Source organism: Anomaloglossus baeobatrachus, chromosome 8, assembly GCF_048569485.1.
Source record: "Anomaloglossus baeobatrachus isolate aAnoBae1 chromosome 8, aAnoBae1.hap1, whole genome shotgun sequence".
NCBI classification, from domain to species: domain Eukaryota; kingdom Metazoa; phylum Chordata; class Amphibia; order Anura; family Aromobatidae; genus Anomaloglossus; species Anomaloglossus baeobatrachus.
Window position 1 is genome coordinate 49,789,641 of NC_134360.1, and position 16,349 is coordinate 49,805,989.

Consider the following 16,349-nt stretch of genomic DNA (forward strand, 5'->3'; position numbering starts at 1 on the left):
CTAGCTTGAACCCAGCAGTTTTTCCTTGAGCTGCGATGTCACCTTGAAGACGCCTTATCTGTGATGTTTCGGATCCCTCCTCCTCGGGAGTCGCCTAGGACTATGCTCTCCCCTCTGCACCGCACTGACGCAGAAGTTTCCATCCTGTGACTTTCTATGGGCTACACTTCTTCTCGGCTCTTCGCACAATGTTCTTCGCACCTTTTATGTTTGTGGATCTTTCTGAGCGACGGCTTTGAATTATCGCAAATATTTCAAGTTCCCAATGAAGTCTCGGGAGATTATTAATCCTCAAACTGAGGAAGCGGCGTCCTGATTTGAGCTGGATGTGATTCTTTGGTGGAGTTTGGTGGAGGCAGGTAGGGTACAGCGAAGGACAAAGAACAAAGCGCTTTATGTCTGTAAACAGTCGTCGGGCTGCACAGAGTCGTCTTTGTTCTGCGGCGCTCCGGTAATGAAAGAACTCGGCTAGATTCTCATCTATTAATGTCAGAACGCGTCAGTCACATTCTGCAGAAACCAGCAAGTAGCAAATATGAAAGGAAGAAATGGAAAAAAAAACCAGTAAAAATGGCGCGAGGTGCTAAAATCTGCACCACATTTAGTCTGTGCATGCGCCAATTATTGGTGTCCATGTTCTCCAGCCTTGAGGAAGAAAGGTGTCATGTTATGGAGTTTGCACCATTTAAAAAAACTGATCACAATTTGCTCCATTTCTGGTTGATCAGAGTTTGCGACCGTTCACACAGAGCTGATTGTCCTGGAAATGATATTAAAAATTAGCTCTCGAGAAGAATGTAGAGATCGGGCTCACTGGAGAGTTCGGAGGGGCGAGCTGACGCTCATACTTTTCCCATTAAGATTTTTTTCTCTAAGACTCAATATACAAAAGATGAATCCAACTTGAAGCTCATGGTCCCCAATGCAAAAGGTCTAACGGGGCCCTTAAAGGGGTTGTCCACTACTTTACCATTGATGGGACAACACAAAGAAAGAAGTAGTTCAGCTCACCGCTCCAAAGCAAGTCTCTCCAACTTCTGGTCCGATGCACGGAACAAGTGGTTTGGCTTCCACAGCTGTATCATCAGTCACATCGAAGGGAGAAGGAGATAATCCAGCACCGACGTAAAAAAATATGTCCTTTATTCAAAAAATCATTAAAAGTTGATTCCAACCATAGTGCAGATTAAATAATACGCTTTCCGCGTTTCGGAGAAGATGGACTCCTTATTCATAAGCAACATAACACTTGCTATGTTGCTTATGAATAAGGAGTCCATCTTCTCCGAAACGCGTAAAGTGTATTATTTACTCTGCACTATGGTTGGAATCAACTTTTAATGATTTTTTGAATAAAGGACATATTTTATTACGTCGGTGCTGGATTATCTCCTTCTCCCCCCTCCTCCCTTCGATGTGTTTAACATTGATGGCCTATCCTTAGAATAGGTCATCAATATCTGATCGGCTGGGGTCCGACACCACGCACCCCCGCCAATCAGCTGCTCTTAGTGCTGGTGGCGGCAGCCCGAAATGCTCAGTTCCGGTGCTGCTCTGTCTTCTGATAGTGGCCGCAGCCGGGTACTGCACATTCACCTCCCATTCTAATCAATAGGAAGATGTGCAATATTCGGCTGCGGCCGGTATCAAAAGGCGGAGCACTTCCGGCTGCCTGCTGTCGCCGCCGGGACCGAGAATAGCTAATCAGCAAGGGTGCGGGGTGTCAGACCCCAACTGATCAGACATTGATGATCTAAGCTAAGGATAGGCCGATAGGCCATCAGTGTAAAAGTAGTGGACAACCCCTTTAATTATTGCAAGTCTTTAATACCATTGGTCTTTCCATATAGGTCAAAGGGGCATTTGGGCTCCCAACGGCTCCAGGGCACAGGTGCAATTGGAACCCCTGCACCTATTGTGCTTGCCCCTGGCTGAATCCCTCCAATCTACAACCCAGTCATTGTAAAGTGAAAAGTGCTGCACCTTAGTAATCACTTGCCATTTGCAACATCTCTCCTTCCTATTTGTAAACAGAAACAATCTTGTTTACATTCCGAGTTTTCAAATCTTCCCTCGCTTTGTTACAATGTATCCCTGTAGGTTGTAATCTATGACTTTAGCACAGATCTCTCTGCTGTTAATGATCCATGAAATATCATAGACTGATACATTGTAACAAATTAACACACCCACTAGAGATAAGCAAATAAATAGGAGTGAAATTGAATTATTAAATTTTTCAAGAATCCGCAAGGGCTAAAATGCAGATATTTTGTACCTCACTTTTGCGTGGCGGGTGCTGGGAAAATCCGTGCGATCAGATTGGAATTTTGCCTCATCTCTAATACCAACAGAATAAGCAGAAGACTACAGATCATTATGGAATTTCAGTCTCTGAATTTCAATCATTTCTATATACAGCAAGCAGTGATCCTACACATGGCAAGAAATTAAAAAAAAAATAACATTAAAATATTCCATGATTATTCACTTTCAATGATTAAAAATAGGTTATTAGGGCAAAAAAACCCTTTTTTTAAGGGTGTGAACACTTTTGCTACCAATGCAATATATCTAAAAAAAATAAAAGTATCACTGAGAGAATGGAGGGTGCACAGTATGGCTGAGTTCACACATCCATTACTCATCCATTAGAATGGACCATGCAGAGATCCGTTGGCAAAATTATTTCTGACGGATGTTTTTTTAACATTGGAATCTATGTAAAATGGATCCGTTAACGGATTGCTATTAATCTTCGATTTGAAATGGATCCTGTAAGAAAAAAAACAAACAAAAAACGGATGACTAAATAGCAATCAGTTCACGGATCCGTTCTCCATAGACTCCAATGTTAAAAAAATGTATCAGATTCTGTAAAATTGGGCAACACAAAATACTTATACCCATTCTTTGTTATATACATTTTTGAAACAATAAAGAAATATTAAACGAAAAAAATGTATCCGGCAGAAATCAGTTATTTAACAACAGACAAAAAAATTATGTTTCCAGAACTTTTTTGCCAACAGATCTCCGAAGGATCTGTTCTAGTTGATGATTACATCTATGATTGTTTGTAGTCTGTAGTCATTGAAACCCATTGATCTGCATGGGGCCTGTAAACATCAAAGGAGAGGAGATTTTTTTCAATCAAGATTACAGTTATTTTTTTATGCATTGCAGAAATTAATAATTTGTAGCAGAATATAAAATCTAACAACCTCTAAGAAGCCGTAGTCATGAACAAATTTGGAAATCTACCTCTGTCAATACCGCTCTTTCAAACCTCCTTAATCTTCATATAAGTTAAACACAATCTCAACAGAAAAATCTGAAAGTCTTTCTCATTAAAAGAAGTGAAAATTCTACTTTCTAATATTGATTTTTTTTTTCTTGCTTCTGGTAAAGCATTACATAGAAGAAGGCATCCCAAGACTTGTATGAGGTCAGGAGGAGGCTGTAAAGCTACAAGGTCAATGAAATCCTCTCATCAATAACTGCTGATTGGAACAGGAAAATCTTTAGTGTAACCCATCAATCTCTGGAAGGAACTTAAGTAATGTCAATCAAATAAGATAAAAGATATAAAGCTGGTTGGAGGTTTTGGGGTTTGTTTTGGCCATACGTTCCCCCATTACCGTGCCCATTTCTCATTCATTTAAATCCTTCACTTTTTTTATTTTTTGGACAAAAAGATATGAAGTTGGTTGGAGGTTTGGGGGTTTGTTTTGGCCATACCTTCCCCCATTACCATGGCCATTTCTCATTCAATTAAATCCTCCACTATACACTTTTTTGGGCCACAAGATATGAAGTTGGTTGGAGGTTTTGGGGTTTGTTTTGGCCATACTTTCCCCCATTACCGTGCTCATTTCTCATTCATTTAAATCCTCCACTTTTCCATTTTATGAGCCAAAAGATATAAGGTTGGTTGGAGGTTTTGGGGTTTGTCTTGTCCACACCTTCCCCCATTACCATGTCCATTTCTTGCTCATTTAAATCCTCCACTTTTCCATTTTTGGGGGTAAAAGATATGAAGCTGGTTGGACGCTTTGAGGTTTGTCTTGGCCATACCGTCCCCCATTATCGTGTCTATTTTTCAGTTTCATTTAAATCCTTGACTTTCCATCATTGTATGGGCCTAAAGATTTGAAGCTGATTGGAGGCTTTGGGGTTTGTCTTGGCCATACCTTTCCCCCATTACTGTGCCCTCTCATTCATTTAAATCCTCCACTTTTCCATTTTATGGGCCAAAAAAATATGGGGATGGTTGAAGGCTTTGAGGTTTGTTTCGGCCATACCTTCCCACTTACCATGCCCATTTCTCATTCATTTAAATCCTCCAATTTTCCATTTTATCGGCGAAAAGATATGTGGCTGGTTGAAGGCTTTGGGGTTTGTCTTGGCCATACGTTCCCCCATTACCATGCCCATTTCTCATTCATTTAAATCTTTCACTTTTCCATTTTATGGCCTAAAAGATATGAAGCTGGTTAGAGACTTTGGGGTTTGTCTTGGCCATACCTTCCCCCATTACTGTACTCATTTCTCATTCATTTAAATCCTCCACTTTCCATTGTATGGGCTAAAAGATATAAAGCTGGTTGAAGGTTTTGGGGTTTGTCTTGGCCATATCTTTCCCCATTACTGTACCCAATTTCAGTTTCATTTAACCCCTCCACTTTTCTATTGCACCTCATAAGTCTTTTCTTTTATATTCCTCTACGAAATGGGGTTCACCACGGAACATATCATTAAAACACTTTCCTAATCCAGAAGAGCCAAAAAAGTTAAGGAAAAAGAGTATGCCCCCCCAACCCCAAATGGGAGACCACCCTCCGCAACCTCTCACTAGGGAAAGGTTGGCTCATAACCTCCCTCCTCAACAAGATTCTATTGTTTGTAAATAAATCCAAAACTTTTCGCAACATAATATAGAAAAGATAATCAAAATCTTTAATACATTCTCTGACAATATCACAGGGCAGTTTGGGGAGGGTGTCTCACGAGGTTGGCACGTAAGCAGAAAATACTCATTACAAACAGTAAAAAACATACATGCTTTTTGTCACATCTGAGTCCACGGAGTGGCCCTCACCGATCCGGCTCGGACAGATCCTCAGAGGCGAGTTAAAATGTTGCCCATCTCAACCCATTTCCTGTCGACGGAACCTCTGTCCGCGGGCAAATGAAAAAGAAAAATCAAACACAAACAGCAGAATTCCCCGACAGAAAAATAAAAATAAAAAATGCAGAGAGAGAGAGAGAGAGATAACATGCATTCGGAGACAGAAGACCCTCGGGTTTCAGCCAATCACATTACCAGATCCTGCCAGCCAATCACGCTCAGGAACGGTCTGCGTATCACACACAGTTTTTGGTCTTTAAAACCTTGTTTTTCGGAAATGAAGAAATTTAAAGAAATGGCAAAAAAACACAACTTGGGCGAGAAAACAGATGTAAAAAAAAATGTGAAAAACCCAAAAAAAGAAAGAAAAAGAGGTTTTGAAAGCTTCAATAAAATGAGTGACCCATAAGAAATGAGTGACAATATGGAAGCCAGGTTACCGAAGTGCTTGCTGCTGGGGAAAAGAAGGGAGGGGGTTTCGAGAAAATTGGACTCCCCAAATGTTGAAAGCAAAGTTGGATATGAAAAGGTAGGAATTTGTATGCAAAAAGTTCTGTACAGAAAGATCTGAGTCTGATGGTCCCCGAAATAGGCGGAAGAGCCCTGGTAAGGCCCGCTTACAAACTTGCTTCACGCGGGGCTGGGCGCTCATCGCTTGGTCCTGGCCCCTGAGATATAAGCCAGGAGTAGTTCAGATGGCTTGGATAAAGCAGCTTCCCCCAGTCCTCAAAGGCTGCGCTCCATCATTTTCCAGCAGCTCCTCTCCTCCCATGATTGGCCGCTGTGAGTGAGGCACGAGGTGGAGAGGAAGCGAGCCGCACCACACAACGCAGGAATGAAAATGTAGCTGCTGCCTCTTCCATCTTAGATGAGTAGGCCGCCTATATAACCAGGTTGTTATAACTGACATATTTTTTCTTTGTGGCTGGGCCTGAGAAAAAGATAACAAAACAAACAATGAAAATAGAATAAAGCAATAAAATGACAAATTTTGCGAATTGACAATTATTTTTTATTGTTCTTTCTTCCTAAGCAACTTTGAAAATAATGTTTATTTAAAAAAAAAAAAAATACATTTATGTGCAAGAATAGACTGGGGAGGCCCATGGTTATTGGGCCCTCCCCAGCCTAACAATAGCAGCCAGCAGCCGCCCCAGAATTAGCACATCCATTAGATATGCCAAACCTGGGGAAAAAAATGTAGCTGCTGCCTATTCTATCTTAGATGAGTAGGCCGCCTATATGACCAGGTTGTTATAACTGACATAATTTTCTTTGTGGCTGGGCCTGAGAAAAAGAAAAAAAAACAATGAAAATATAATAAAGCAATACAATGAAAAATTTAGGAATTTACATGGTTTTTTATATTGTTTGTGCTTCATAAGGAACTTTGAAAATAATGTTTATTAAAAAAAAAAGTTTCAATTTATTTATTGAATTTATGTACAAGAATAGGCTGGGGAGGCCCATAATTATTGGGCCCTCCCCAGCCTAACAATAGCAGCCCGCAGCTACCCCAGAATGAGCACATGAATTTGATGTGCTAATCCTGGAATGAAAATGTAGCTGCTGCCTCTTCCATCTTAGATGAGTAGGCCGCCTATATAACCAGGTTGCTAGTAAAGACATTTTTTCTTTGTGGCTGGGCCTGATAAAAAGAAAAAAAAAATGAAAATATAATAAAGCAATAAAATGAAAAAATGTCATCAATTTACAGTTATGTTTATTGTTCTGTCTTTCTAAGCAACTTTGTAAATAGTGTTTATTAAAAAAAATGTTTCCATTTACTGGAGAATTATGTCTGAGTCCAAAATGTAGTCACATGCTTTTCCAAAAACAATAAAAATGCAACAAAGGTCTTTCTGCTCTTTCCTCCCTTCGCTCAGTGTTAGACACAGCAGCATGGAGAAGAGGGGATATATACAAATATCCACATTAAATGGGCTGGGTGGTAACACATCCAATCAATTCAACCTGTTCTTGTTGTGCACAGACTTTAAATACTGTCTTAGAGATTTCCTCTGCGCATTCCATGATTAAGACCTATTCAGGTTGAAACGCGTAGGAAACAGCTCCTCTGTCTTGCCTCTCTATTTTTTGTCTTGCTTGGATGGAATATTAATATTTTTATGATCAATAAAGAATCTGTTTTTTAAGAAAATTCTACTTTCTCCTGAAGTTGCTGGAATTTCTCCTTTTCTTCATATATACAAATATCTCCATCCTGGAGAGGAAGGAAAGCATCTACAGTCTCAGAAAGTGCAGAAAAAAAACAAGCTGCAAACAAAGAGGAAAACACATAAAGAGGAAATAAATGCAGGGTAAAAACTTTGCTTATTCATGTGCATTATGAATGAAAACCTCAAAACCCTCATTACACACAGACCTCACAATCAGCCTTTCATAGCTGTGACTCCAAAAAAAGGAAAGTCTAAAAATTGGATCAGGATGTAAATTGCACATAAGGGATTTAAAAATAAATGAAGAGGAGGAGATTGCAGACTGAAATTTTGTGTAATTTTATTAACTACATGTAACTACTAACATACGAACAAATAATTTACAAGAATATAACTAGTATAGTACTGCCCCCTATGTACAAGAATATAACTACTATAATACTGCCCCCTATGTACAAGAATATAACTACTATAATACTGCCTCTATGTACAAGAATATAACTACTATAATACTTCCCCCTATGTACAAGATTATAACTACTATAATACTGCCCCTATGTACAAGATTATAACTACTATAATACTGCCCCCTATGTACAAGAATATAACTACTATAATACTTCCCCCTATGTACAAGAATATAACTACTATAATGCTGCCCCTATGTACAAGATTATAACTACTATAATACTGCCCCCTATGTACAAGAATATAACTACTATAATACTGGCCCTATGTACAAGAATATAACTACTATAATACTGCCCCCTATGTACAAGAATATAACTACTACAATACTGCTCCCATGTACAAGAATATAACTTCTATAATACTGCCCCTATGTGCAAGAATATAACTACTATAATACTGCCCCTATGTACAAGAATATAACTACTATAATACTGCCCCTGTGTACAAGAATATAACTACTATAATACTGCCCCGATGTACAAGAATATAACTACTATAATACTGCCTCTATGTACAAGACTATAAATAGTATAATACTGCCCCATGTACAAGACTATAACTACTATAATACTGCTCCTATGTACAAGAATATAATTACTATAATACTGCCCCCTATGTACAAGAATATAACTACTATAATACTGCCCCATGTACAAGAATATAACTACTATAATACTGCCCCTATGGAGAAAAATATAACTACTATAATACTGCCCCTATGTACAAGAATATAAGTACTATAATACTGCCCCTATGTACAAGAATATAACTACTATAACACTGCCCGTATGTATAAGAATATAACTACTATAATACTGCCCCTATGTGCAAGAATATAACTACTATAATACTGCCCCTATGTACAAGAATATAACTACTATAATACTGCCCCTGTGTACAAGAATATAACTACTATAATACTGCTCCTATGTACAAGAATATTATTACTATAATACTGCCCCCTATGTACAAGAATATAACTACTATAATACTGCCCCATGTACAAGACTATAACTACTATAATACTGCTCCTATGTACAAGAATATAACTACTATAATACTGCCCCATGTACAAGAATATAACTACTATAATACTGCCCCTATGGAGAAGAATATAACTACTATAATACTGCCCCTATGTACAAGAATATAAGTACTATAATACTGCCCCCTATGTACAAGAATATAACTACTATAACACTGCCCCTATGTACAAGAATATAACTACTATAATACTGCCTCTATGCACAAGAATATAACTACTATAACACTGCCCCCTATGCACAAGAATATAACTACTATAATACTGCTCCTATGTACAGGAATATAACTACTATAATATTGCTCCTATGCACAAGATGTCGGTTTTCATTGTCTGCCCTGACAGCGGTTTGTTTTCTGGCACCAGGTTACCCATGTATTGTACAGGCCATGTAATGATGTAATGAGGTTTGTGAAAATGAATCCGCTTCTTAGGATGGCAGTGCTTTTTCCGGCTGAGTGGATGATGTCATTTATCCACGCTCTTATTAAGTTACATCACCACAAATTGGGAATCTGCGTTATTATTATAGTGAGGCATCGGGGCAGCGATTCGCCATCTGAGTGCCAGGAAGTAAATAGAAACCGCGGCAGTTAAGAAGCAAATAAAACATTATCAGACATCAATAAACATTAGAGGACGTCCGATCCTGAGTGAAATAATGAACTTTTAAAAGCTAAAGCGTTCACTTCGATAAATTAAATGTATCCAGGGCGGAATTCTACGATAAGTGCAAAGTAATGACCTTGACAGCCAATCAGAGAAGGGCTCAGGTTTAAAAGGTTCCATTCCGTTACTATCCTTGTCCTGGAAACAGCTGCTTTGGTTACAATGTATCAATACAGACAAATCTTCCGTCCAGATCCTGTTAGGCTGGTTTCACATCAGCGTTTGTTTGCCGCTCAGTAAAAAAACGCAAAACGCATCTTGCCGGATCCGTTGTATTCATAGTGCACCGCAAGTCACCGGGCCATTATTTTACCGGATCCGTCTACCGGATTCGGCAGAAAAATGGCCCGTTCACTTGCGGTTGCATGCGTTTGACTGCTGTTTTTTGGCCAAATTTTGACGGATCCGTTTTTTTTCTTTAAATATATGTGTGTGTGTACATATTGTATGTATATGTCTAAACATATAGACATTTCATTACTATATATATATATATATATATATATATATATATGTATATATATTTATATATATATATATATATATATATATATATATATACGGTATAGTTATTAAAAAAATATATTTATATTCATTTAATTTATTTATTTTTTTATAGTTCTTTCAATTCTGAGACAATGTGGATGATCCTGGGTATATATATATATACATATATATATATATATATATATATATATACACTTCAAGATAAGGTTGTTTTCCTACTTTCTGGGCATGCTCAATACTGGAAACCAGATCTTGACAATCAGATGCGCTGACTTGCGGTAAAAAACGGATCTGGCGCTCATGGAAAAGCATTGCAGATCGCGCTGCAATGTACCGGATCTGGTGAGATGCGGTATTTTAACTTGATACAAAAACGCAACATGCTGCGTTTTTGTATCAAGGTAAAATACTGCAAATTACTAGATCCGGACAGTACCGCATGCAACCGCACGCGACTGCATGTTACCGCAAGTCCATTGAAAATGCATTGAGCACACAACGGATCCGGTAGGATGCGTTTTGCGTTTTTTGTCGAGCAGCAATAAAACGCTGATGTGAAACCAGCCTTATGTATCTAGATAGGTAAAAAGCAGTGAAAGTAGGAGAGATGTGTGGACACTTTCTGTGTTTATTCTGCCTACAATGATACAGTGTGACAAACTGCAGCTGTGTCAGCAGGACTGGGCGAGGATGGTCTCAGGATGACTGCAGCCAAGTTTCTATTAACTGATAAGTAAAATGTTAAGAAATGAAACCATGAAGAACGTTAAGAAGGTAGAGAGAGAAATTCATTGGAACCACATCCAATGCCAGGATCATTTTTAAGAATATTTGTGTTTTTAATTGTTGCCTTTTCTTTAGTGGAGCAAAGTATACCGTCCAGTTTACACTATATCTGCTTGTTATCTCTTTAAACATTAAAACAGGTCAGAGTTGCCCCTTAAACCCCAATAAAATATTTATCACCATGGACATTAGTAAAAAAGTGATCCTGAGAATTAATGCGCTGAGAAGAGACCAGTCTGCACTAAATATTAATGGAATCTGGAAGTGTTTGTAATGGTGAGAAAGGTCAATGCACTGCGGATCACTACTGGTTTCTTGCATGAGGTGAGGAGCAGAGAACCACTAATCATCCTGACAACCCTCCCAGGTCCTATGTACTAAATGACAAACAGACACAATAAATATACAAGCCATGCATCAACCCACAACCAAAGAATGTAAATCGTCACCGAGAGATGAGAGAATCTATACATAACATACATACCACCACTACAAGTCATCAGGAAAAGGAGAAGTAAAATTATTACTGCTATCATCATATTATTGTAATACAGCTCAGAGTACACAATAATATAACTACTATAATACTGCCCCCTATGTACAAGAATATAACTACTATAATACTGTCCCTATATACAAGAATATAACTACTATAATACTGCCCCTATGTACAAGAATATAACTACTATAATACTGCCCCCTATGTACAAGAATATAACTACTATAATACTGCCCCTATGTACAAGAATATAACTACTATAATACTGCCCCCTATGTACAAGAATATAACTACTATAATACTGTCCCTATATACAAGAATATAACCAGGGCTGTGGAGTCGGAGTCGGAGTCGTGGAGTCGGAGTCGGAGCTCATTTTGGTGGAGTCGGAGTCGGAGTCGGTATAAAATGCACCGACTCCGACTCCTAAAATATATAATAAATTGGGGACAGGAGTGCAATGCAGAATGTGCTGAATATTTTACTAAATAATAACATTTAGTATAATGCTTATATTTAAGTGAAAAATTTATTGTAGTACAATGTGAACATCAGACATTTAATTGTTTTTATGATACAATAATCAAGATATTTGGATAGAACATAAAATATTTATTGGAATACAACTTTAGAACACAAAAAACTAATAAATTGTAAATATGTAATATATATATATATATATATATACACACAGTGTATATACACACACAAGATATATATGTAATCTACTGTATATTACATAGTGTATTACATATTTACAATTTATTACAGTTTTTTGTGTTCTAAAGTTGTATTCCAATAAATATATTTTATGTTCTATCCAAATATCTTGATTATCGTATCATAAAAATTATTAAATGTCTGATGTTCACATACACATATTCATGTACTACAATAAATTTTTCACCTAACTAAGCAATATATGTAGGAGTCGGAGTCGGAGCCGGAGTCGGAGTCGGAGCCGGAGTCGGAGTCGGTGCAAGAGAATTTGAGGAGTCGGGAGTCGGAGTCGGAGTCGAAGGTTTGGCTTACCGACTCCACAGCCCTGAATATAACTTCTATAATACTGCTCCCTATGGACAAGAATATAACTACTATAATACTGCCCCCTATGTACAAGAATATAACTACTATAATACTGCCTCTATGTACAAGAATATAACTACTATAATACTGCCTCTATGTACAAGAATATAGCTACTATGATACTGCCCCCTATGTACAAGAATATAACTATTATAATACTACCCCCTATGTACAGGAATATAACTACTATAATACTGCCCCTATGTACAAGAAAATAACTACTATAATACTGCCCCTATGTACAGGAATATAACTACTATAATACTGCCCCTATGTACAAGAAAATAACTACTATAATACTGCCCCTATGTACAAGAATATAACTACTATAATACTGCTCCTATGTGCACGAATATAACTACTATAATACTGCCCCCATTATACAGGAATATAACTACTATAATATTGTCCCCAATGTACAAGAATATAACTACTATAATACAGCACCTATGTACAAGAATATAACTACTATAATACTGCCCCTATGTACAAGAATATAACTACTATAATACTGCCCACTATGTACAAGAATATAACTACTATAATACTGCCCCTATGTACAAGAATATAACTACTATAATACTGCCCCCTATGTACAAGAATATAACTACTATAATGCTGCCCTCTATGTACAAGAATATAACTACTATAATACTGCTTCTATGTACAAGAATATAACTACTATAATACTGCCCTCTATGTACAGGAATATAGCTACTATAATACTGCACCTATGTACAAGAATATAACTACTATAATACTGCCCCTATGTACAAGAATATAACTATTATAATACTGCCCCCAATGTACAAGACTACAGCTACTATAATACTGCCCCTATGTACAAGATGTATACTGATGGGCGAACCCGAATTCTAAAGTTCGGGGTCCGTGCAAGGACTTTTCAGGGAAGTCCATGTTACTGTTCAGGTTCAGCCGCCTTAATAAAAATAAAATTTAAAAAAAGGAAAAAGAAAGCAAAATGGGGAATAAAGCAGGACAATTATATTTACCGAATTTCCGCATGGCTGTCGCAGTTTCCAGCTCTGCTCATTAAAGCTTATGAATATTCAATGCTTCCCTCGCCCACCCTCTGTGCTGGCGTGTGTCTTTAGTTGCCCTGACACTAGCTGTCTGAGTCCCTAAATCCCATACAAGTCTATGGAGACCCACCTTAAGAGCTATAAAATGGTGGTAGTAAGAGCTAGGAGCTAAAAAAGGAAATAAAACAGGGATTAACACAAGACAATTATACTTAACGAATTTCTGTGTTGTTGTCACACTGTTTCCAGATCCGCTCATTAAAGCTTATGAATATTCAATGCTTCCCCCTTCTATCCTCTGTGGCAGCATTTGTGATTGGTTGCTGTCAGACTGTGCCCCATCCTCTGTGACGGCGTCTGTCATTGGTTGCCCTCACACTAGCTGTCTGGGTCCTCAAAGTGGAGTGTAAAAATAAATAATTGGAAAAAATTACGTGTGGTCCTCCATATTTTTATAGCCAGCGCAGATATAGCAGACAGCTGGAGTCTGCAGCCCCCAGCTGTGTGCTTCATCTTGACTCTGTATTTTTAACATTATTTAAATAAATAATTTTAAAAATAGGTGAGGTGTTCCCCCCAATTTTGATTCCTAGTCCAGATAAAGCAGACAGCTGGGGGCTGGTATTTCCAGGCTGGGGAGGCCCATGGTAATTGGGACCTCCCAAGCCTAAAAATAGCAGCCCGCAGCCTCCCCAGAGTTGGTGCGTCCATTAGATGTGCCAATCCTGGCGCTTAGGCTGCTTTCACACCTCCGGTTTCTGCAATGCGGCACAATCCGGCACTTTGCAGGAAAATCGCAACCGTTTTTTTTTGCTGCCGGTTGCGTTTTTTCTGCATAGACTTTAATTAGTGCCGCATTGTGCCGCATGGCCTTGCGTTCCATCTGGTTTTTGCCGCATGCGGCAGATTTAGCCGATGCGGCGGCTGGATGGTACGTTGCCTGGCACGTTTTTCGTGCGGCAAAAAAAAACGCATCGCGCCGCATTCAGCAGATGCGGCGCATTTTTCAATGCATGCCTATGGCGGCCGGATGCCGCGCGATGCGGCAAAAACCGCATCCGGCCGTCGCATGCGGTTTTTGCCACTGCGCATGCTCAGTAGCATGCCGCAAGCGGCAAAAACCGGACGGGCCGCATGGGAAAACCTTATGCAAAGGATGCGGTGTTTTCACCGCATCCGTTGCATAGCTTGCACAGCCGGATTGAGCCGCACAGCTCAAGCCGGATGTGTGAAAGCAGCCTTAGCTGGCTCATCTCGATTGGCAATCATGGTAATATAAGTGGTTAATGTGAGCTGTGATTTGTCAAAAAATCACAGCTTCCACAAAGTCCTTGATTAGTAATTGGTAGGGGTCTATGATACTTCCCCCATTACTAATCGTGTAAGTAAAAAGACATAAAACACAAAAAAATCCTTTGTTAAAAAAAAAACAAAAAAAGCAAAAACAAGCCGAAGCAAAACTCTGTATTACAATGGGGCAATTCTGTGTCTCTATTTTGATAAACCAAGAAATTCTTCTGTTGGCTTCCCTGGCATCTCTGGCACAGCGGAGGATAAAGCGGCAGCAGGGGGTGCGGAGTAAGTAACGAGCAGACAGTAATAACTGCACATGCAGCAGAGGACATAAATCCAGCCTGTAACTTTCCAGGCAGTGACAAATTTGCAGACAGACTTCTTGATTAGTGATAAAAAAATCTCGCTGAAGAATTAAAACAGAGCGGAAAGGGCCGCGGTGGCAATAACCTGGACATCAGTCACCTGCGGTGGAGCGGCTCCCACCGACACATCAATCAGATCCCACACCAAAGGGATACATGTGCGGAGGGTCATTCACCAGCCATGGCACCGCTGTTTGGCCGCCGCTCCCTCCAGCTGGAGATGCCCATTACTTAGTGGGCACAGGATATGAAGGATGGGCAAGGAGATGTCAGCGGCTATACGAGCGCCGCGGTGTCCTGTGTACCCCCTCAGCAGAGTGTACTCCGAGCGAACAGATGGGAGGATGTTACGGAGCTTTTCCCTCCTAGACATGATGGGTTTATTGCCTTATTGAGCCAGAACTGAAATGTATTCATGGAGATTGCAGCTCCGGAGCTTTCATTCTGGCCAACAGCTGGAAGAAGACAGGAATTGATAGGACAATTGTGCGGAGTGTGAGCGCTGAGCTGTGGATCCGCAACGGCTGCACGACTCGCACTTTAAGCTTTAGAAACCTTGTCTGACAAATATATCGAAAAGCAACAGGGGACGCAGTAATGACAGTGCCGCCATGTCAATCACGGCCTGCAAGGCATGCTGGGAAGCTGCGTATTTAACTATTTGAGCCTGGAGTGTTTATTCCTTATGCAATTAAAGGGGAAGTCCAAGATCTCTGCTTGCAGTAACTCAATGAAACCTTCAGAACTATCTATCCTGGTCGTGTGTTGGATGCGCAGGTGCGCTGCTCGTTTCAGTTGCAAAAAATTGCAGAGCTGTGTTTTTGTAAACAGCCATGCAGACACTGAATTAGTAGGGGGTGCACAAAGAAGTCCGGCAACATGAGAGGGAACACGAATGAATCTTTGGATGTAACGTAAATTGTATACTTCAAAGGATAAAAATCTGTCGTGGTTGTGTGTCAGACACACAGGTGCAGGGCTTGTTTCAGTTACAGAAAATTGCAGAGCTGTGTTTTCGTAAACTGCCATGCAGACACTGAATTAATAGGGGGTGCACAAAGAAGTCCAGCAGCATGAGAGGAAACAGGAATGAAGCTTTGGATGAAACGTGAATTGTATACTACAAACAATAAAAATCTTCCCTGGTCGCTTCCTGGACACACAGGTGCACGGCTCGTTTCAGTTACAGGAGGTAGCAGAGCTGTGTTTTTGTAAACAGCCATGCAGCTGTGCAGACACTGAATTAGTAGGGGGTGCATAAAGAAGTCCAGCAGCAT

General features: G+C 39.4%; 1 protein-coding gene across 1 annotated transcript in view; it reads right to left on the reverse strand.

Moving 5' to 3' along the window:
* Positions 1 to 4,933: 4,933 nt before the first annotated feature.
* Positions 4,934 to 16,349, reverse strand: part of GRM7 (glutamate metabotropic receptor 7) — a 519,969-nt gene continuing 508,553 nt past the window's right edge. The window contains exon 10 of the mRNA XM_075321597.1: positions 4,934 to 6,062. Within this exon, the coding sequence (XP_075177712.1) occupies positions 6,013 to 6,062 (50 nt within the window). The 3' untranslated portion in view covers positions 4,934 to 6,012. The remainder of the gene's footprint in view (positions 6,063 to 16,349) is intronic.